This window comes from Bufo gargarizans, chromosome 3 (assembly GCF_014858855.1).
Source record: "Bufo gargarizans isolate SCDJY-AF-19 chromosome 3, ASM1485885v1, whole genome shotgun sequence".
In the NCBI taxonomy this organism is placed as follows: Eukaryota; Metazoa; Chordata; class Amphibia; order Anura; family Bufonidae; genus Bufo; species Bufo gargarizans.
In genome coordinates, this window is record NC_058082.1 from 345,195,781 (window position 1) to 345,219,519 (window position 23,739).

Genomic DNA, 23,739 nt, shown 5'->3' on the forward strand with positions numbered 1-23,739 from the left:
AGCACCCGAGGGATCGGACATGATGGTAGGGGCAATCTGAGGCTGGAGAGAGTACAGCGACGTGAGGAGAGGAGCCCCAGTGAAGACTTCCTGAATAGCTGTGGCGGGAAGAGTAAGCCCCGCCCCCTCAGGTCTTGCATCTCCCGCTCAGCGCAGCGGCTGTGATGGGATGGGGACGACGGCCTGGAGCAGGCATCACTTATCTGTCCAGCCGCCGTCTTCACCCTTTCTCGGTTCCAGCAGGGTCACCACTTCAGCTACTGGCACCGTAGTGGCAGGAAGCTGGCAGAGGGACTTGGATGGGTGACCCTTCAGCTGGCAGGATTCTCTATATCTCTCTCTCTCTCTCTCTCTATCTCTCTCTATCTCTCTCTCTCTCTCTCTCTCTCTCTCTCTCTCTATCTCTCTCTCTATCTCTCTCTCTCTATCTCTCTCTCTATCTCTCTCTCTATCTCTCTCTATCTCTCTATATAAAAATCTCATTCATGGATAAAAAAAATTTGAAAGAACGTTCCCAGAAAAATCTTTCATCCATCAACCGGTTCCATTTAACTTGTTTGGCCAGTTTGAACAACTGTAACGGCCAATGTGGACTTAAATACGTCTAGGGGAAAGGGGGGGGGGGAGCTGTGTCTGTGAAAAGATCACTGATCAGATGATTGATTGTTCAACTACAAATTAACCTCTATGTAATGTGTATGGCTACCTTCAGAGTTAAAGGAAACACAGCTATTACATGCATATGTAGTAATAGATCGTATACAAAGTGTTTGTCTATGACTTGTACTTATACCTCTAAGAAATTATGTCCTATATTTGGGACAAACAGGATCTATACAAAAATTGTACAAAGTGAATTGTCCTAGGCTGGAAACATTTCTGTATATGCAGGTTGAAACAATGATGCTGTTATGCATGCAATTATAGACTGCTCCCTATGTAAATGTTACACAATTTATCTTCAAATTTACTATTCATATTCATTTGATAACTACAAACTAACCTTTATTTCCAACTGTTATTAAAGCTTTGGAGTCATTTAATTGATTTGTCACACACCCTGAATGGTACTTTAAAAACCAGAAACATACAGTATTTAGAAGAGCAATTTTATTAATAAAATCAGAACTCTCAATTGCAAAAGCAATTTACATTTAAAACCATTTACAAAAATACTTTACAAACAATATAATTACATTCAGACAAAATATGCTTAAAAAAAATGTATATTTAAAAATGCTAAGAGACTACTACATTAGTGTTCTGTGTTATTTAAATCCCCATGTAAAGTAGACTACATGCTGCAAGCAAGGCCTATGAATGAAATACACACACACACACACACACACACACACACATATATATATACAAACACACACACACACTATTTGCTCCAAGCATCTCATTTTTTACACGGGAGAGCACATACCTACAAATTTACATAATTTGTGCAAGAACACAGAGATAACTTAGCAAAGAATACAACATGAACATTTACAAACAATCTGTACAAGTCAAATAATTCAACTTTGTAGACAACAGTTCAAACGTTGAAGGACGTAATACGTTCAAGCAACTTCCAGTCTTGTTCTTGCCTACATTCATGACACATCCAGACACCCACCTTACTACATTTCAATAAGCATGGCACAAGTTAATAAAGTGCAGCCAGTTAATTCTCCAGGAAAGGGAAGATGCTGCGATTTTTGTTATTGGCAGCATCAGAACGGTCTGACTTAAACCGCTTGGGTGAAGAGGTTGCAGCACTGATGTTTCGTTTCACCTGCAGACAGAAGCAGAACACAATTTGTCAAAAAAAAAAATGGATTCCATTAGTCAGAATTCATGTTTATGTTATTTATGCAGTCACGGTCTATTAAAGGGGTTGTCCGGTTTCATGGCACCCATAGCTAAGCAGTAGTACAGCACATGAATGCGGACGCTGCAGGAGTCATATGCTGGTCACTTGATAAAGATGGGGAAGGATGATGTATAGTATTGTGGGAAAAGTTCAATAAAACTTGTAAAATGTTACATTTATACAGGTCCTTCTAAAAAAATTAGCATATTGTGATTAAGTTCATTATTTTCTGTAATGTACTGATAAACATTAGACTTTCATATATTTTAGATTCATTACACACCAACTGAAGTAGTTCAAGCCTTTTATTGTTTTAATATTGATGATTTTGGCATACAGCTCATGAAAACCCAAATTTCCTATCTAAAAAAATTAGCATATTTCATCCGACCAATAAAATAAAAAAGTGTTTTTAATACAAAAAAAGTCAACCTTTAAATAATTATGTTCAGTTATGCACTCAATACTTGGTCAGGAATCCTTTTGCAGAAATGACTGCTTCAATGCCGCGTGGCATGGAGGCAATCAGCCTGTGGCACTGCTGAGGTGTTATGGAGGCCCAGGATGCTTTGATAGCGGCCTTAAGCTCATCCAGAGTATTGGGTCTTGCGTCTCTCAACTTTCTCTTCCCAATATCCCACAGATTCTCTATGGGGTTCAGGTCAGGAGAGTTGGCAGGCCAATTGAGCACAGTAATACCATGGTCAGAAAACCATTTACCAGTGGTTTTGGCACTGTGAGCAGGTGCCAGGTCGTGCTGAAAAATGAAATCTTCATCTCCATAAAGCTTTTCAGCAGATGGAAGCATGAAGTGCTCCAAAATCTCCTGATAGCTAGCTGCATTGACCCTGCCATTGATAAAACACAGTGGACCAACACCAGCAGCTGACATGGCACCCCAGACCATCACTGACTGTGGGTACTTGACACTGGACTTCAGGCATTTTGGCATTTCCCTCTCCCCAGTCTTCCTCCAGACTCTGGCACCTTGATTTCCGAATGACATGCAACAGTCCAGTGCTGCTTCTCTGGCGCTTCTGCTGCTGTTTCTGGTTCAAAAGTGGCTTGACCTGGGGAATGCTGCACCTGTAGCCCATTTCCTGCACACGCCTGTACACGGTGGCTCTGGATGTTTCTACTCCAGACTCAGTCCACTGCTTCCGCAGGTCTCCCAAGGTCTGGAATCGGTCCTTCTCCACAATCTTCCTCAGGGTCCGGTCACCTCTTCTCATTGTGCAGCGTTTTCTGCCACACTTTTTCCTTCCCATAGACTTCCCACTGAGGTGCCTTGATACAGCACTCTGGGAACAGCCTATTCGTTCAGAAATTTCTTTCTGTGTCTTACCCTCTTGCTTGAGGGTGTCAATGATGGCCTTCTGGACAGCAGTCAGGTCGGCAGTCTTACCCATGATTGCGGTTTTGAGTAATGAAGCAGGCTGGGAGTTTTTAAAAGCCTCAGGAATCTTTTGCAGGTGTTTAGAGTTAATTAGTTGATTCAGATGATTAGGTTAATAGCTCGTTTAGAGAACCTTTTCATGATATGCTAATTTTTTGAGATAGGAATTTGGGGTTTTCATGAGCTGTATGCCAAAATCAAAATTAAAACAAAAGGCTTGAACTACTTCAGTTGGTGTGTAATGAATCTAAAATATATGAAAGTCTAATGTTTATCAGTACATTACAGAAAATAATGAACTTTATCACAATATGCTAATTTTTTGAGAAGGACCTGTATATGCAGCTCTAAACCGCTATCGGTACAGGGAAGAGATGTTATTAGTAACTGACAGCTACCTCAGTATGCACACTTGGGCTGGTTTCACACGAGCAAGTGTCATGCTCTGGACTCGCAGCGTGAGTATCCCATCTGAACTTCCAGCACTGCCCGAGTCGCATAGCATTATATTGATTTATGATGCTATGTAACCCTTAGGTCTGTAATGTATTGAATAACACCGACATAATGCTGTCAATTGTTATCCAATACCACTCTGCGAGTCTGGAGCGTGGCACTCGCTCGTGTGAAACCAGCCTTGTACACACAGTGCCAATCACTGATAACTCCTCGCTCCTGTACCCATAGGTATTCACAGCATAGATCTAAAATGTAAAAATTGCAGGTTTTACTAAATCTTTTCCTACAAAACTATATGACAATCTGCCCAGCTTCTCCTGCTCTATAATCTGGTGCTTCTAGATTGCACAGAATTTTTTGGAGACAGGCCCTCTAAGTCAGGCAAAAATCATGCAATCTTGTCTCCCCAATAAAGCTATGTGAGATGGGGGCAAGCTAGCCTGCTGCAATCCTTTCAATATTGTAATCAGAGCTAATAGAACCCTACCAAAAAAATATATCAAGTATTTATTACATGGATTGCGAAAAATCCCAGTAAGCACTGAAACGTTTCATTGGTGAATAAAGGACATCATTTGGAAGAATCCTAGGAGTGCTGCGGAATTCTTTTACTGCGACATGGAATTGCCATCTATTTTTTTAAAATTCTATTTTGGGCTGGAGACAAATTGTGTTTGGGTCGTAGGTTCAGACCACAGCTGGAAGAATGTGGTTTTTATACGCCATGTTTATTTGAAGGCGGACTGATACATTGAACTCCTTTGTGATTTCAGGGATCTAACATGGTCTCAGAATCTACTCAATAGTATATACAGTCCATCTACTCCTTTAGAATGTGTACTACTTCAGGTTACCTCAAATACAATATAAAAAAAAAAAAAAAAAAAAAAAACACACGCAGCGGCTATTCTTTAGTATTTAAAAAATAATAATTTTGTCTCAAGAGTGAAATTTATCACCTATCCACAGGATATGTCTGATCGCAGCAACCCCTCACCGATCACAAGAAAAGGGGGTAACATTTAAAAAAAAAAAAAACTTTGGGACTGCTGGAGATACCAGACGTTTGTACTTTATCTCCGACATTCCCACAAAGTTGTGAAAGAAAACTATACTGCTGCTTTATTCAAACAGGGGACACGCAAATATAAATACAACCAAGCAAAAATATTCTGCAAAAACGGACAATATACATACTGAACATATATATCATACAAAAATAAGTCTTGCGTTTCAGTACCACCACTGCACATCTTAACTGCATAGCGTTCCCAAGCAATTGTTTGCTGCAGACAAAGTACATTACCTTTGGTTTTGGTTTAGCTGTGGATTCTTCTTTCTTTTGTGGAGACAGCATGTGAAAGACAAACTTCCTTGTGTTTCTTGGTGCATTAGGGTTCAGGTTTGACATTGCTGCCAGTTTTTCAAGTACTTCTTTTGGCTTGTTCAACAGCGAACCTGTTTTCATCTAATGTAAAGTAAATTATGATTAGTGAGCTGAAGAAATGGTTCGTCTTCTCATACACCATATAATTTTTTTTAATAAACTCTCACCTTTGGAAGACTAAAAGGTCGTTGAATTTCAAAAGGATTTTTAGGGGCTTGCTTTTTTGGCTCAGTAGTTTCTATGGTCGCTGTAAATATAAAGTTGATAGTAGGATTATGTATGAGCAAAATCAGACAGAATGGTGAAACATACGAATGAAGCCTCAGTCAAGCATGCCTGCTGCCACTTCATTCTTCACATGGGATAGCAAGAGACAGGGAGTACAGCGCTGTGTCTGGAGTCCCATAGGAACAAATGGATTAGCCAGGTGCATGCCAAACCTCCACTCCTATCATAAAAGGGAAACACAGGGATATAGGTGGAAACACTTTAATCCTTATCGTGGGATAGTGGATGAAGACATGTAAATAGTTCCTTTCTAACAAACTGCTTAAAAACAGTAGTGCTAGGAGGCCAACTTTGGTTTCTTTTAGCCCCTTATAACTAAGACATATTTAATACTTCTTAATTATTTAAAATCTACTCACATCTCCTCTGTAAAACTTTTTCTGTAACTTTCTTTGCCAACTTCATGAACTGACTGTTTTCCCCAATGTCGTCCTCTACTACTTTGCCACCATTTTCAGACTAAAATATAAAAATAAAGTAATTCGATTCTTCAAACAGTAAAAGCCAATATGAAAACAATCCCTTCATAGTTGACATTTCAACCATACAAATGTCAACATAGCTGAACCCAATTGAGCACTCTACCTGTTCGCGGAACCACTGCTCTCGTTCAAATCGCTCCTTCCTCCTTTTGGCTTCTGCCTCATCCATTTCTTCATTCTCTGCCTCCTGATCTTCTAGTTCAGAATATCTGTGGAACATGTCCATCTGAGAGGCATCATCTAAGGATACAAAAGAAACAGATCATGCTCTGCAACTTACCATTATACCTGATATACACAAAAGCGCCATTAAAATGTTGACCCATCTTAAACATTTATGGCATATCAATCGGATATGCCATAAATGTCAGAAAGGTGCAGGTCCCACCTCTATCTCAAGAACAGGGCCTGAGCAAAGAGCACACCGCACATTTGCAGGCTTTTTTTCCTTAAACAGATTTGTACCTATGACACTGGCTGACCTGTTACATGTGCACTTGGCAGCTGAAGGCATCTGTGTTGGTCCTTTGTTTAAATGTGCCCGAGTTGCTGAGAATAAAAATTAGATTTTTGTACTTCCCATAAAATTATTTTCTTATTAAATACCTTGGGGGACACAGCACCATGAGTATATGCCCAGCTGCCACTAGGAGGCTGACACTAGAAAGGAAAAGTGTCGGCTTCACCCAGATAGGCTAAACCCTCTGCACAGACACTAAACTAATCAGTTGGTACTAAAGCAGTAGGAGCACCAAAAACCAGAGCAAGAAGTGAAGCCAACATGTCCTAAACCAGAAAGAGGACCAATATCTAAGAGTCCTGGGAAACCCAGTAAACCTAACGAAGAGGAAAAACAACAAGGGAGGGATCTGTGTCCCCCAACGAGAAAAGGATTTTACGGCAAGTACAAAAATCAATTTTTTCTCGTGAATGGCATTGGGGGACACAGCACCATGGGACATGCCAAAGCAGTCCCCGAGGGTGGGAAGAAACATCTATGCGAAAAACCTAGTGCACAGCTGCTTACAGAACCTTGCGACCCAAACTGGCATCAACAGAGGCCAAGGAATGGATGTGGTAAAACCTGGAGAAGGTGTGAACTGAGGCCCAGGTGGCGGCCTTGCAGACCTGGGCGGCAGAGGCCAGACCGCCGTCAACAGGAAAGGGGGAACACAACACTTTGCAACATAAGCTTCCTTGACAGCCGACCTAATCCAATGGGAGATGGTAGCTTTGGAGACTTGTAAACCCTTACGTGAGCCCTCAGGGACGACAGAGTCAGGACGGACTCTGTTAACTGGAGATACAGCCGGAGCGCCCGAACCACATCCAGACGGTGGAGATGAGAGGGGTTGGGACAGAATGAAGGCAGGACAATCTCCTCATTAATGTGGAAGGAGGAAACCACCTTTGGAAGAAAGGAGGGAACTGGGCGCAGGACAACCTTGTCCTGGTAAAAAACCAAAAAGGGAGACCGGCAAGAGAGCGCCACCAGCTCAGAGACTCTGCAAATGGAGGTAATCGTGACTAGAAAGGCAACCTTAAAAAAGGCATAAGAAAGGGAGACCTCCTTCAAGGGCTCGAAGAGAAAGGACTGAAGGGCATCTAAGACGAGATTCAAATCCCATGGTTCCACCGGAGAACGGAAGGGGAGGACGTGATGAGCCAAGTCCCTGAAGGAAGGTTTTCACTTGGGAACGAGAAGCCAAGGGCCATTATAAAAAGAACAGATAAGGCCAAGACCTAACCTTTGAAGGAGGCCAGGCGGAGACCTTTCTCAAGGCCAGCCTGAAGAAAGGCAAGAATCCCAGGGACGGAAAAAAGGGGAGGGTGAACCTCGCCAGATTCACACCAAGCAAAATAAGCCTTCCAGGTACGATGCTAAGTCCTGGCCGACTGGGGTTTACGTGCATGAAGCATGGTCTGGATGACTGACTTGGAGAGGCCGCGGAACCTCAGGATTGGGGCTTCAACAGCCACACCATTAAATTAAGCCAAGGTAAACTCGGATCGAACAGCGGACCTTGCGAAAAGAGGTCGGGATGCAGTGGTAGCCGCCATGGGGAGTCAGCGGGCAGGAAGATTAGATCTGCATACCGCGCCCTGCGGGGCCAGTCCGGAGCCGCCAATATCACCGGGAGCCGATCCATTTTGAGCACCTAAGGAAGAAGCGGAGGATGAGGGAAGAGATACAGGAGACTGAATTGGGACCACAGGAGCACCAAGGCGTCTACCGCAAGAGCCTGAGGATCCCGAGACCTGGCGACGTAAAGCGGAAGTTAGTGATTCAGACGGAGGCAAAAAGATCACGTCTGGGATTGAAACACCTCTGGATGGAGAGACCACTCGCCCGGGTCGAGACATTGGGAACTAAAAGTCTGCTGCCCAAATGTCAACTCAGGGTATGTAGACAGCGGGAACTGACAGGCTGGCATCGGTGGAGATCACCTGCCAACGGAGGGGAAGGGGGGATTTGCAGAAAGACGGTTCGGGGGCTCAGCCACCAACACAAGTCCCGGCGGACCCAAGGGGAAATGTGGATCGGGCGATCATACAATAGTTATTTACTTAACATGCCCCATATGTATACTTAAATGTTAGCATTTTGTAAACATTTAAATTTTTCAAGTTAGAATGCTTAGAAGTTTATAAGTAAATTCAAAATTAATAAAATTGCCAAAACCAACTTTCTCATCCATATCATTGGAGGACACAGGCTTGACCTTTGTCCCCCAATGATATGGATATAGCTGCTGCCACTAGGAGGTGGATACCAAGCAAAAAAGTGTGAGCTCCTCCCTTCAGCTACACCCTTGCTACAGGGACTAAGCTGTCGGACATGCGGTACTTGTAGTCCGGCGGCCTCTCGCCGTGCTGCGCCGGAGCTCCGTCTCCCGTCCGCATTATAGTCAATGGGGACGGAGTGGCAGTCTGGCAACACGGCGAAAAAGCGTCAGGACGGATCCGACAGGGTGAACAGCCTGTCGAATCCGCCCTGCCGCTAGTGTGAAAGTAGCCTCAGTTTAGTGTCCGTAGGAGGCAGACCTCCCTGCTTTTGTAGGTCTGCAGTTTTTTACTTATATTTTTATTTTTATTAGCAGGGCTACAGGAAGCCTTCGCTCCCTGTGTTCCCACCCAGGAGATCAGAGGGTCTCAAAACCCGCTGCTTGTTTCCAGGTGCCAGAAGCAAAAGGAGAACCAGGTTCCCAAATCCTCTGTATCCCGCCAGCTTTTGGGTCACCATGGTCGCCCTGCGGTAAGCCCCCTACCCCCTTTTCCAGTGTAGCAGTCCTCCCCAAGATAAAGCACACCGATGATTATGACCCGGCTCAAGATGGGGAGGGGCAGAAGTCAGACAGGTATGTATGTTCTCCTGTCACCACTCACAGGCTCTGGGGACCCCCCTGCTAATCACCATCGTGGCTGTCCTGCAAAACGGGCCAGACCACACTCTCCTCGAAGGGTGTCAGATTCCCCCGTCTCACCGCCAACTCCCAGGGAGTCTCGCTCCTAGGCGTCCTCCTTAGAAGAGGCGCGTTCTGAGGAAAAGTTGTTAGACGCTGACAGGTGAGAGTCTTCCAAACTGTCCACTATGGTAAACAATCTCATTGCAGTGGTTATAGAAACCTTACAGGTTGAAGACCCTGCACCCTTTTCCTTTAGGCGGTCCCGTCGCCTGCCAAAATCTTTTCCCAACCACCCGGATTTTGATTCCTCTCTTTCCAAGGAGTGGAACTTCCCTGACAGGCATTTTGCCTTTCCAAACGTCTATCCCTTCCCAGAAGATTTAACGAAAAAGTGGGTGTCCTCTGCCATTGTTGATCCTCCGGTATCCCGCCTGGCTAAGCATACCATTTTCCTTTTTGGATCCCAGGGATATAAAATTAAATATATATATATTTTTTTTTTTACAAAATCTAAATCTTACTTCAAAGCAGTTGGCACTGCCCTGCGCCCTGTTTTTGTCTCTACATAGGTTAGCAAGGCTATGAACAAGTGGGCAACCAAACTACATCATGGCCTCACCTCTGGGTACCCTTTGGATAAACTTTTGGATATTGCACTGCAGCTGTGCCAAGCCAGCTTTTACATTTGTGAAGAGTCTCTGGATGCGGCCAGGCTTATGGCCCGCTTTTCAGCACTTTTAGTGGCTATTCGCCATACCCTTTGTCTCTCTTGCCAAGCGTCGGATAATGCTTAAAAACGGGCCTTAACAGCCCTCCCCTTTACTGGTAGCAGACTTTTTGGCAAACGTCTAGATGAGATCATCTCCGATGCTATAGGTGGTAAAAGCACCCATTTGCGGCAGAGCAGGGCGCGCTTCAACAGGTCAAAGAACCATGTCCCAGCTCTGTCGGCAGTTTATATTCCACGTTGACAACTGGATCGACGACTTTCTCAGCCGGGAGCATCGCAATTCCGGCGAATGGGCTCGTCACCCGCAGGTTTTTCTAGCGATAAGCGAGCGGTGGGGTCAGCCGGACATGGATCTCATGGCCTCTCGTTTCAACCACAAGGTCTAGATCTTCGCCGCGCAGTCCAAAAATGCCCTGGTGTACAACGCTCTTCTGATTCTGTGGAGTCAGTTCACGTTCTCTACGCGTTTCCCTCCTCTTCACCTCATTCCGCGTCTCCGCCGGGAAAAGGAGAATTTTTTTTGTGAAACTCACCTGTAAAATCTTTTTCTCGTCTTTTCCATTGGGGGACACAGACCATGGGTATAGCTTAGAGGTATTAGTAGGAGGGACACTATGCAAATATAAAAGAGAGCTCCTCCTCCTCGGGCTATAACCCCAGGCTCCACCAGGAGGAACTCAGGTGTTGCAAAAGCAGTAGGAGAAGGAGACAAGAAAAAAAATAATGGAAGCCATCGGACCAAAGCCCATGAGGTCCAACCACAAACTGAAGACCCCTCCTGAAGACCCCTCTCGTACTTTTTGCCATTGGGGGACACAGACCATAGGATGTCCCAAAGCAGTCCATGGGGTGGGATAAAACATCAGCACCGCCAGGAACCACAGCCTGCAAAACCCTGCGACCAAAGACCGCATCAGCCGAAGCTAGCGAATGCAACTGATAAAACTTTGTAAAAGTATGTAAGGACGACCAGGTGGCCGCCTTGCTCAGGAAGCTCCCACCGCCCTAGTGGAGTGAGCAGTAATCCTAGCCGGGGGAACCGTACCACGAGCGCGATAGGCAGCGGAGATAGCCGAGCGGATCCATCGCGCAACAGTGACCGTGGAGGCCGCCAGACCCTTACGAGGTCCCTCGGGAATCACAAAGAGGGAGTCTGAACGGCGGACGGAGGCGATAGCCGTCAGATACACCTTCAGGGCCCAGACGACATCCAGGGAATGGAGAGTGCGTTCCTTGGGGTTTGCCGGAGAAGGACAAAAAGGAGGGCAGGACAAGATCCTCATTCAGGTGGAAGGAAGAGAACGCCTTAGGCAAAAAGGAGGGAACCGGACGGAGCACCACCTTATTCTGGTGAAAAACCAGAAAAGGCTCCTGGCAGGAAAGTGCGGCCAGCTCCGACACCCACCTGATGGAAGATATGGCCACAAATAAGACTGCTTTCGAGGTGAGAAAGGTCAGGGAGACCTCCTTCAGAGGCTCGAAGGGGGCCGTCTGAAGGGTGCAAAGGACGAAATTGAGATCCCAAGGCGGCAAAGGGGGGACGTACGGAGGGAACGAATGTGCGACCCCTTGAAGAAAAGTCCTCACAGGACCCAGAAGAGCAAAGGACTTCAAAAAAAAAAAAAAAAAGACGGCCAGAGCCAAAACTTGACCCTTCAGGGAACTCAGCGACAGTCCAGTCTCGAGTCCGGATTGAAGAAACGAGAGCACCATAGGAATGGAGAAACGAAGAGGAGGGAAACCTGAGTTCTCACAAAAGGTCAGGAAAGCCTTCCAGGTAAATCCGGGAGGAAGCCGGCTTCCTCACTCTGATCATGGTCCTCACCACCGAATCCAAGAACCCTTTCATCTTCAGAATGGCGGTTTCAATAGCCACGCCGTTAAACGAAGAGACTGTAAATTCCGGTGGAAGAGCAGGCCCTGAGAGAGATCTTCACTGTCGGGAAGAGGCCAAGGGGCGTCCCGCCAGCATCCGAGCCACGTCCAAGAACCATGTGCAGCGAGACCAATCCGGGGCGATGAGAACAGTCTGAATCCCTTGCGCCTCGATCTTGCGTAGAACCATCGCTAGCAGAGGAAGCAGAGGGAAGACAGAGGAGGCTGAAGTCCCGCCACGGAGACACCAGCATGTCCACCCCGTAAGCCTTCGGATCCCGGGCGCGAGCCAGGAACACCAGGAGCTTGTTGTTGAGCCTGGACGCCATCAAGTCCACATCCGGCAGACGTCTTAGAATACATCCGGATGCAGAGACCACTCGCCTGGATCCACCTTGTTGCGGCTTAGGAAATCCGCTGTCCAGTTGTCTACTCCTGGAATGTATACCGCTGACAACACCGGAACGAGCGACTCCGCCCACAGAAGAATTCTCGTCACCTCCTGCATCACCATCCGGCTGCAGGTCCCACCTTGATGGTTGATGTAAGCCACCGCTGTGGCATTTTTCCGACTGAATCCTCACCGGGCGGCCTGCAAGGAGAGGAGTCCAATGGGAGAGGGAGTGGAAAATCGCCCTACAGCTCCAGAATGTTGATCGGGAGGCGAGATTCCGCCGCCAACCAAACCCCCTGAACCGTGCATGACTGGAGAACGCTGCATCGGTGTTGACGATTGTCCAGGAGAACAGGAGGAAAGATCTTCCCGACCTCAGGTTCATCAGGGACAGCCACCAAGGGAGAGCTGCCCGAACCCACTGGGACAGGCGGATGCGATCATCCAGACCACGAGGGGTCTTGTCCTAGAGGGAAAGGATCTAGCGGTGCTAGAATCTTGGTAAAGACCAGAGGGGCAGTCGCGAACCTGAAAGGAAGGGCGACAAACTGAAAGTGCCTGCCACCAATGGCGAAGAGCAGGAATCGTTGGCGAGACTCTGCAATAGGGACATGCAGATAGGGGTCCTGTGTCTACGGACGCGAGGAACTTCCCTGGAAGAAGAGAAACAATAACGGAGCAGAGGGATTCCATACGAAACCTCCGCACCCGCAGAAACTTGTTGAGCAGCTTCATATCCAGGATTGGGCGCACCGACCCCTCCTTTGGGACCACAAACAGGTTTGAATAGAAACCTGTGCCTTGTTCCTCTGGGGGAACTGGGGTAATAACCCCCTGGTCCAGAAGGGAAGAAACTGCCATCAAGAGATCCGAGGCTCGGGCCGGATGCCCCGGAATGCGAGAAGGGAAAAATGTTCCGGTGGTCTGGACGCGAATTCTATTTTGTAACCAGACGTTACAACTTCTAGAGCCCAGGCGTCCTAAACATGAGCCCTCCAAACTTGTTGATAGGAGAGCAGGCGGCCCCCCACTACGAGGGGTGGGGGCACCCCTTCATGCGGAAGACTGCTTGGGAGCAGCAGGGCGGGCCGACTGTGCCCTAGGGCGCCAGGAAGGCTGTGACTTGAAAGAGGGATTCTTGCGGGAGTCCAATGGATTTGGAAAGAGAATCTAGGAGTCTGTCCACAGCGTCCTGCAAAGAGGAGCCGTCTAGAACAGGGAGGGCCGTGTTCTTGGCTAACCTGGCCACCGGGGGATCCACCTTAGGGGGAGAGGACCACTTCCCCACACTGTCAGACGGAAAAGGATAAAGCGTATCAATGCGTTTGGTGGCCGAGAACTTTTGATTAGGACGGTCCCAGGCCCTGGCTAATACCGCAGGGTCCAAACTACAGCGGCGGGCACTCCACGGGGGAACCAGGAAGGCGCTATGCCGATCTGTGTCCCCATCTAGAAGAAAATAACCAAAAGGAGACGCATCAATAAGTGTCAACCTCCTTCACCATACACTAAGCAAAGACTGAGTTCCTCCTGGTGGAGCCTGGGGGTATAGCCCGAGGAGGAGCTCTCTTTTATATTTGCATAGTGTCCCTCCTACTAATACCTCTAAGCTATACCCATGGTCTGTGTCCCCCCAATGGAAAAAAGTACGAGAAATCAGGTCCGAAGGTCTGCCCGTCATTCTCGTAGCCCCGGATTGGCACAATTGTGGCACGCATCCCTAGTCTCCCTCCTCACTGACGAACCCTGGCGTCTTCCCCGTCGAAGGGACTAATCTTCCACCTGAATTTAAGGTCTCCACATTTAACAGCATGGCTGTAAAATCCGCCGTACTAAAGGCTCTGGGCTTCTCGGATGAGGTGGTCCGCATGATTCGTGCCAGAAAGCCATCATCCTGCCAGATCTATCACCGGATTTTGAAGTCCTACTTGAGTTGGTGCGAACGCCACCACCTGTCTCCCATTCGTTTATCATTGCCTCGACTGTTGTCCTTCCTACAGTCTGGCATGGACTTTGGGCTGGCTCTCAGTTCTCTCAAAGGGCAAGTCTTAGCTCTTTTCATTCTATTTCAGAGGAACTTGGCTTCACTTTTTGCAGTTAGGACTTTTATGCAGGGGGATGCGCACGCTGCGCCCCCTTACCATCCTCGTTGAATCCTTGGGACCTTAATCTGGTTCTAAGCGCTCTCCAGTCCGCACTGTTTGAGCATTTACAGTAGGTGTCCCTTCGTTTCCTGTCCTACAAGGTGGCTTCTTTGGTGGCAAATACTTTCATGCGTAGGGGGTCAGAACTCGCAGCTCTTTCCTGATCCTCCAAGTGGTCCTTCGCCCTGATCAATCCTTCCTTCCTAAGCAGTCGCTCCACACTCTGGATTTAGTATAAGCTGTTCCCATCTGTCTCAGACGTCATCTTTCCAACGGACGTATTCGCCGTTTGGCATTCCAGAGGGGCCAAGACCAGGGCTGGGTGCGTCCAAAACATGAATTTCCTGATAGATTCGTTTGGCCATCTTGGAAGCATACCGCATCAGTGACCGGGCCCCACCCTTCCGGGTTACTGCTCATTCTGCAGGCAGTACATCATGGGACATTGGCCCTTCAGGTATGCATGCAAGGCATCAACCTGGCAGTCTTTGCACACCTTTTCTAAATTTTACACAGTACACAACTTTTCATATTCTGACGCTTCTCTGGGACGTAGAGTTTTGCAGACGGCGGTTCTCCGATTGGCTGGAGTTTCTTCGTTTATGACCCACCCTTGGGACTGCTCTGTAACATCCCATGGTCAAGCCTGTGTTCCCCAATGATACAGATGAGAAAACTAGATTTTTGTACTTACCGTAAAATCTGTTTCTCTTCAGTTCATTGGGGGACACTCCCACCCATTCTCTCTTTTTATGGGCCTGTGTGTGTACAGTCGTGGCCAAAAGTTGAGAATTACATAAATATTGGAAATTGGAAAAGTTGCTGCTTAAGTTTTTATAATAGCAATTTGCATATACTCCAGAATGTTATGAAGAGTGATCAGATGAATTACATAGTCCTTCTTTGCCATGTAAAATAACTTAATCCCCAAAAAACTTTCCACTGCATTTCATTGCCGTCATTAAAGGACTTGCTGAGATCATTTCAGTAATAGTCTTGTTAACTCAGGTGAGAGACTGTTGACGAGCACAAGGCTGGAGATCATTATGTCAGGCTGATAGGGTTAAAATGGCAGACTTGACCTATTAAATGGAGGGTGATGCTTGAAATCATTGTTCTTCCACTGTTAACCATGGTGACCTGCAAAGAAACGCATGCAGCCATTATCGCGTTGCATAAAAATGGCTTTACAGGCAAGGATATTGTGGATACTAAGATTGAACCTCAATCAACAATTTATAGGATCATAAAGAACTTCAAGGAAAGAGGTTCAATTCTTGTTAAGAAGGCTTCAGGGCGTCCAAGTCCAGCAAGCGCCAGGATCGTCTCCTAAAGAGGATTCAGCTGCGGGATCGGAGTGCCACCAGTGCAGAGCTTGCTCACGAATGGAAGCAAGCAGGTGTGAGCGCATCTGCACGCAGAGTGAGGCGAAGACTTTTGGAAGATGGCCTGGTGTCAAGAAGGGCAGCAAAGAAGCCACTCCTCTCCAAAAAAAACAACAATCAAGGACAGATTAATCTTCTGCAGAAAATATGGTGAATGGACTGCTGAGGACTGGGGCAAAGGCATATTCTCCGATGAAGCCTCTTTCTGATTGTTTGGGGCATCAGGAAAAAGGCTTGTCCGGAGAAGAAAAGGTGAGCGCTACCATCAGTCCTGTGTCATGCCAACAGTAAAGTATCCTGAGACCATTCATGTGTGGGGTTGCTTCTCATCCAAGGGAGTGGGCTCACTCACACAATTTTGCCCAAAAACACAGCCATGAATAAAGAATGGTACCAAAACACCCTCCAACAGCAACTTCTTCCAACAATCCAACAACAGTTTGGTGAAGAACAATGCATTTTCCAGCACGATGGAGCACCGTGCCATAAGGCAAAAGTGATAACTAAGTGGCTCGGGGACCAAAACATTGACATTTTGGGTCCATGGCGTGGAAACCCCCCAGATCTTAATCCCATTGAGAACTTGTGGTCAATCCTCAAGAGGCGGGTGGACAAACAAAAACCCACTAATTCTGACAAACTCCAAGAAGTGATTATGAAAGAATGGGTTGCTATCAGTCAGGAATGGGCCCAGAAGTTGATTGAGAGCATGCCCAGTCGAATTGCAGAGGTCCTGAAAAAGAAGGGCCAACACTGCAAATACTGACTCTTTGCATAAATGTCATGTAATTGTCAATAAAAGCCTTTGAAACGTAGGAAGTGCGTGTAATTATATTTCACTACATCACAGAAACAACTGAAACAAAGATCTAAAAGCAGTTTAGCAGCAAACTTTGTGAAAACTAATATATGTGTCATTCTCAAAACTTTTGGCCCCGACTGTACATTGTTCAGTTTCCCAGTTTTTTCTTGCTTCTGCTACTGCTTTTGCACTGTTCTAGCTTAGTCCCTGTAAGAAGGGTATAGCTGAAGGGAGGAGCTCCCACTTTTGTGCTTAGTGTCCGCCTCCTAGTGGCAGCAGCTATACCCATAGTTAAGCCTGTGTCCCCCAATGAACGGAAGAGAAACAGATTTTACGTTAAGTACAAAATGTTTTTTTTTGTTTGTTTTTTAAGGACCAGTCCAGTTATGGAGTCACTTTGTGGGACTTACATAATAGAAACCACCCATAAATGACCCCATTTTAGAAACTACACCCCTCAAGTTATTCAAAACTGATTTTACAAACTTTGTTAACCCTTTAGAGTATTCCATAAGAACTCAAGCAAAACGCAAGGGAAATTTAAAAGTTTTTTGTGCAGATTTTACATTTTGATCAATTATTCCTGTAACACAGCAAGAGTTAACAGCAAACCAAACCTCAATATTTATTACCCAGATTCTGCAGTTTACAGAAACATCCGATATGTGGTCTTAACTGCTGTATGGGTACACGGCAGGGCACAGAAGGAAAGAACCACCAGATTTTGAGGGCAGATTTTGCTGGAATGGTTTTCAGGTGTCATGTCACATTTGAAGAGCCCTTAAGGTACCCCTAGAAAGAAAACCCCCAAAATTAACCCCATTTTGGAAACTACACCCCTAAAGGAATAAATCTAGTGTGAAGTGAATGCTTTGAAACACATAGCTGTGAAAATGAAAACTTTACTTTTATTTCCAGTATAATGTTGCCTTAACCCCAAATGTTTTATTTTTACAAGGGGTAGCAGGAGAAAATGCACTCCACAATTTGTAATGCATTTTTTCCTGAATTTATCAAAACCATATATGTGGTCGTAAACCGCTGTTTGGGAACACGGCAGCATTCAGAAGTGGCATCTGGGATGTTCTAACATGTAATCTTGCAGTACATATGATATAATTATATTCTGTGGTTTGATACAGTTATGGCGATACCAAATTTATGTTTTATTTTTCAGCATAAAATTACTTTTGTGTAAAAAATAAATATTTTGAGTCGTCATATACTAAAGTCCATAACTATTTTTTTCACTAATGTAGCTGTGTGTGGGGCTTGTTTTTTGTAGTTTTTACTGGAATCATTTTGGGGTACATATGACTGTTCACCTCTCAACTCCATGGATGCTGCGGGGGGCTACTGACTGAGGCATTTATGGGGTTAATCGGAAGAGATCGGTGCCAGCACAGATTTCGGCTGAAACAGAAGAGTGACAGCTGTAAGTTACAGCTTACACTCTCTGCTTGATGGCAGCGGCTCTGTTCCTGAGCCGCTGCCATCAATGCTGGCCGCACAAAGTGGAGCAGAGGGGGCATATGGAGAACATTAGACATTTAGGAGCATATGGGGCCCAGCACATGGACAAGGGGCACTGCACATAGGGGCTCTTGCCTGATTTCAGGCTGTGATCTCCAGGGTGGCAATCACACTCTGAAACGGTCATTTTCACACTAAAGCGCTCCGATTGGTTAGTCTCTTTAAACTTTATAGTGTCACAGCCCTGATAAGCAGTTTGGACGTGACTGTACGTCCAAAGGCACAAAGGGGTTAAACACTGACCACAGGGGAATGTGGAGTGTTTATCTGCAGCACTGCTCATGTATTACAGCAGATTGTAGTCCAAGATTGTGGCAACAGATACCCTTTAAATTAAGGCTGAAGTTCTGTGCTAGTGGCATCAACCAGAACCATCATATCGGCCTTATCTACAGATTTCTATTACATCACTCCAAACAGCACCAATGTTACATTTTCAAAACATACCAACGTTCTTCCACCTGAATTTTCTCATTCTTCCTGGACCATCACTGTGAAGGTCCCCATCAGCCAAGTACCGCTCCTGGTATAGGCGCAAGCGGCGCTTGTCTTCATCCATAGTAACCTTCCTAGAATTAAAAAGACATGCCAGATTTTTATTGTGAGCCTTAAAGGGGTTGTCCCAAGCTTTAAAGATGTTATTTGGGGTGTTTAATATTGATCCTCTGGCTAGGTCATCAACATCAGATTAGGATGGGTGCAGCTGCTGCCACCCCTGCCAATCAGCTGTTTGAGGCACTTCCAATGATCCTGTTAACGTTTAGCCTCCTCGCAGCTTACCAATAACAGCACTATCCATTGTATAACGGCTGTGCTTGATAATGCAACTCAGCCCCATTAACTTGAATGGGACTGAGCTGCACACCTAGGCAATGTGACATCATTGGCCGAGTAAGGGGCCACGGACACTTCAAAAAGCTGATCGGCACTGTTAAAAGGAGTTGGGCCCCTGCCGATCTGATATATGGTGAACTATCCTGAGGACAAGCAAACAATATAAAAATCTCAGACAACCCCTTAAAACACCCCCTTTAATGAGCCATCTGTATACTCCATAGACAGATACATACATATGGATTTTATTGACTTGGTCCTGGAGCTCTTCATCTGAAGGGAGTTCTTCATCTATGGCTTCTTCTTCATAGTCATCACTCTCATCTCCTTCATCCTCATCACCACTCCCATCATCACTTCCAGAAAGTTCTGCCTCATCTTCCATGAAGTCCAGAAGCTTGCTGCATTACATAAAGCAATATAAACGTTAGTTACTGAACTAAATCAGCAGTTTATTCACCAAGCCAAACTGTTACGAGATTTTATTTCATCACTTCTTATAGTGTTAGTTATTTTGTATTATAACACAAACTACTTACAGCTTTCTTTTTTTGCCTTGTTTTCTCAAAATCTTTTCTTCTTCATCATCCTCCTCCTCCAAACCTTCATTTTCATCATCCTCCCCTTCACTTTGCTCTTCTTTTCCTTCCTAGATTAGGACGTAATGACATTAAAAACAGGATCCATGGCAAATCACTAACTCTTGGTTGTTGAAAACTATTGACCTTACAATTGGGGATCGACCTATTATCGGAGTTACCGATATTATCGGCCGATATTCATGATTTTTAATGCTCTCTGTATCTAAACCTTGCCGATAATGCGTCCAGCGTGCTATCACAGAACATGAGCGCGCTGCTGTCAGCACATTCATGTTCCCTCAGCAGCACAGGGGAGGACTCATACTGCGCCACCAATGATAATGGTATATTATATAATGATATTGGTGGCGCAGTGCGCCCTGGCCCCTGCAATATTAAAGTCATAGGTGGCAGTGGCCACAGGGTCCTCTCCCCTTCATTGGTGGCAGTGGCAGCTTCTGATCGGAGCCCCAGCAGTGTAATCCTGGGGCTCCGATCGGTAACCATGGCAGCCAGAAAGCTACTGAAGTCCTGGCTGCCATGGTAAGCTCCCATGGTAAGGAGTGTGTGAAATCCTATTCACCCTAATAGAGATCTATTAGGGTGAATAGGAAAGGGATCCAAAGATTCCAGGTTCTAGCACCTAAGGGGGGAAATCGTTTTTACATTAAAAAAATATTTTTTTTTAGGTATTATATATAACACACCCTTTCCCAATTTTACATATATATATATATATATATATATATATATATATATATATATATATATATATATATATATCACATATTGCCTTGTCCGAAAAGCCCAAACTATTAAAAGGGAGATTTTTTTTTTTGTGAAACTCGCCTGTAAAATCTCTCTCGTCTTTTCTATTGGGGGACACAGACCATGGGTATAGCCTAGGCCATTACTAGGAGGGACACTATGCAAATAACAAAGAGCTCCTCCCCCACAGGCTCTACCCCCAGGCTCCACTAGTAGGACCTCAGTCGGTGCAAAAGCAGGAGGAGGAGACGAATCAGAACGAAAAACCAGGAACACAGCCATCGAACCAGTATCTAGAAGGCCCCAACTGAACAGAACATACCCCTCCTGCAACAGGCAAGAATGGGTGGGTGCTGTGTCCCCCAATGGAAAAGACTAGAAAAAAAAGATTTTACAGGCGAGTTTCACACCAATAAAAAAAAAAAATAAATAAAAAAATCTCCCTTTCTCGTACATTCCATTGGGGGACAGACCATGGGACGTCCCAGAGCAGTCCATGGGGTGGGAAAAAAAACAGTTCACCACCACCAAGGGGAACGCCCACGGTCACTCAGGAACCACAGCCTGCAACACCGTTCGCCCGAGGGCAGCATCAGCAGAAGCCAACGAGTGCAGTTGGTAGAACCTTGTAAAGGTGTGCAAGGATAAACAAGTGGCCGCCTTACACAACTGAGAAGCAGAGGCGCGATTACGCCTCGCCCAGGAGCGGTAACCCCAGCCTGGGGAACCCAGTCACAAGCGCGATATGCCGCAGCAATAGCCGACCTAATCCACCGAGCCACAGTGACCTTAGAGCCCGCTAGACCCTTACGAGGCCCTTCGGGAATCAGGAAGAGGGAGTCCGAACGGCAGAATGGGGCCGTAACCGACAGATACACCCTCAGTGCCCTGACAATGTCCAGGGAATGGAGCGCACGCTCCTTGGAATTTGCCAGAGAGGGACAAAGGGAAGGCAGGACAAGATCCTCATTAAGGTGAAAGGCGGCGACCACCTTGGGCAAAAGGGACGGGACCGGGCAAAGCACAACCTTATCCATATGAAAGACCAGAAAGGGCTCTCGACAGGAAAGAGCAAACAATTCCGACACCCGCCGGATAGAGGTGATGGCCACCAGAAAGACCACCTTCCAGGTGAGAAAGGTCAACGAAACCTCCCTCAGCAACTCAAAGGGAGCCGCCTGAAAGGCGAGCAATACTAGGTTGAGATCCCAGGGGTGCAGGGGAGGAACATATGGGGGAACCGAATGCGCCACCCCCTGTAGGAAGGTCTTCACAGGTCTCAGAAGAGCCAGAGACCACTGAAAGAAAATGGCCAGAGCGGAGATCTGACCTTTAAGGGAACTCAGGGACATCCCCCATCTCCAGGCCTGACCGGAGGAAGGAGAGGACCACTGGAATAGAGAAAATAAGAGGAAAAACATCCCACGTCTCGCAGAGGGAAAGAAAAGCCTTCCAGGTACAGTAGTAAATTTTGGAAGAGGTAGGCTTCCTAGCCCGGATCATCGTTCTCACAACAGCGTCCGAGAAGTCCCTCTTCTTCAGGATGGCAGTTTCAACAGCCACGCCGTTAAACGAAGCGGCCGTAAATTCGGGTGGAAGAGCGGCCCTTGAGACAGCAGATCCTTCCTGAGAGGGAGAGGCCAAGGGACTTCCGTCAGCATTCGAACGACCTCCAAGAACCAGGCGCGGCGAGGCCAATCAGGAGCGATGAGGATGGTCGGGATCCTTTCTGCCTTGATCGTGTGAAGAACCCTTGGGAGCAGAGGCAGTGGAGGAAAGACAAAGGAGGGAAAAGTCTTGCCACGAAGACACCAACGCGTCTACCCCGTATGCCTCCGGATCCTGAGCTCGGGCCAGGAATGTGGGAACCTTGCTGTCGAGTCTGGACGCCATCAGGTCCACGTCCGGGCGGACCCAACGTAGGCAGAGGTCCTCGAAAACTACTGGATGCAGGGACCACTCGCCCGGATCCATCTTGTGGCGGCTAAGAAAAATCGGCCGTCCAGTTGTCTATTCCCGGGATGTACACTGCCGACAACACTGGAACATGCGCCTCCGTCCACTGGAGGATCCCTTCCACCACCTTCCTGCTGCGGGTTCCGCCTTTGTGGTTGATGTAGGCCACCGTGGTGGCGCTGTCTGACTGGACCCGCATCGGGAGACCCGCCAGGAGAGGGGTCCAATGGGAGAGGGAAAGGAAAACAGCCCTGAGCTTCAGAATGTTGATCGGAAGGTGGGACTCCGCCACCGACCAAACTCCCTGAACAGTCTGGGACTGGAGAACACCGCCCCAGACCAGGAGACTGGCGTCTGTGGTGACGACCGTCCAGGAGATAGGGAGGAAGGACCTCCCTGAGGACAGGTTCTGGGGAGACAGCCACCAAGGGAATGCCGACTGTACCCGAGTGTCCAGACTACGTGACGTCCTGTCCCAAAAGGATGGCCCGCTGTAGAGGCCGGGTGTGAAATTGGGCATAGAGAACTGCCTTGAGGCCACCATAAGGCCCAAAACCTGCATGCATTCCTAGAGGGAGAGGTCCCGGGAGTGCAGGAGGCGGGACAGAGTCCTGGATCCGAGAGGCCTTGGATTCCGGGAGGAATACTCGAGCAACCACAGTGTCCAGAAACATTCCCAGAAAGGTCAGCCTCTGGGACAGCTGGAGAGAGGACTTTGGGAAGTTGATCAGCCAGCCGAACTGTTCCAGAGTCTGGACAGTGATCCTGACACTGTCCTCGGCTTGAGAGCGAGAGGGAGCCTTTATCAGGATGTCGTCTAGGTAGGGCAATAGGGATATGCCCCTGACGCAGAGAAGCGCCAAGATCTTTGTAAAGACTCACGGGGCCGTCGCCAGCCCGAAGGGAAGGGCGACGAACTGGTAATGACTGCAACCAACAGCGAAGTGGAGGAACCTGTGGTGAGACTCTGCGATAGGGACATGCAGGAAAGCGTCCTGGATGTCCACTGACGCGAGGAACTCCCCTGGAAGAGAAGCAATGACTGAGCGGAGTGATTTCATTCGGAACCTCCGCAGCCTCAAGTACTTGTTTAGCAGTTTTAGGTCCAGGATCGGACGGACCAATCCCTCCTTCAGAACAACGAACAGATTGGAATAAAAACCTGTGCCCTGTTCCTCCAGGGAACCAGCGAAACCACTCCCCTGGATAGAAGGGAAGAGGCAGCCTGTAAAAGGGCCGAGGCCCGGACCAGATCCCCCGGAACGCGGGAAAGGAAGAACCGTTACGGGGGCCTGGAAGCGAATTCTATTTTTTAACCCGAAGTTACAATCTCCAGGGCCCAGGCGTCCTGGATGTGTGCTCTCCAAACCTGCTGGAAGGAGAGCAGCAGGCCCCCCACCGCAAGAGGTGGGGGCGCCCCTTCAGGCAGAGGGCTGCTTGGGGTTGCGGGGCGAGCG

At 47.1% G+C, this 23,739-nt stretch overlaps 1 protein-coding gene across 1 annotated transcript in view; it reads right to left on the reverse strand.

The window, feature by feature from the left end:
* Positions 1-1,092: 1,092 nt before the first annotated feature.
* The window catches only part of CLSPN (claspin), a 63,796-nt gene continuing 41,149 nt past the window's right edge, over positions 1,093-23,739 (reverse strand). The window contains exons 18-25 of the mRNA XM_044285078.1: positions 19,517-19,626; positions 19,214-19,378; positions 18,591-18,712; positions 5,977-6,113; positions 5,751-5,850; positions 5,271-5,350; positions 5,023-5,184; positions 1,093-1,783 (exon numbers count right to left, since the gene is read on the reverse strand). Of these exons, the coding sequence (XP_044141013.1) occupies positions 1,673-1,783; positions 5,023-5,184; positions 5,271-5,350; positions 5,751-5,850; positions 5,977-6,113; positions 18,591-18,712; positions 19,214-19,378; positions 19,517-19,626 (987 nt within the window). The 3' untranslated portion in view covers positions 1,093-1,672. The remainder of the gene's footprint in view (positions 1,784-5,022; positions 5,185-5,270; positions 5,351-5,750; positions 5,851-5,976; positions 6,114-18,590; positions 18,713-19,213; positions 19,379-19,516; positions 19,627-23,739) is intronic.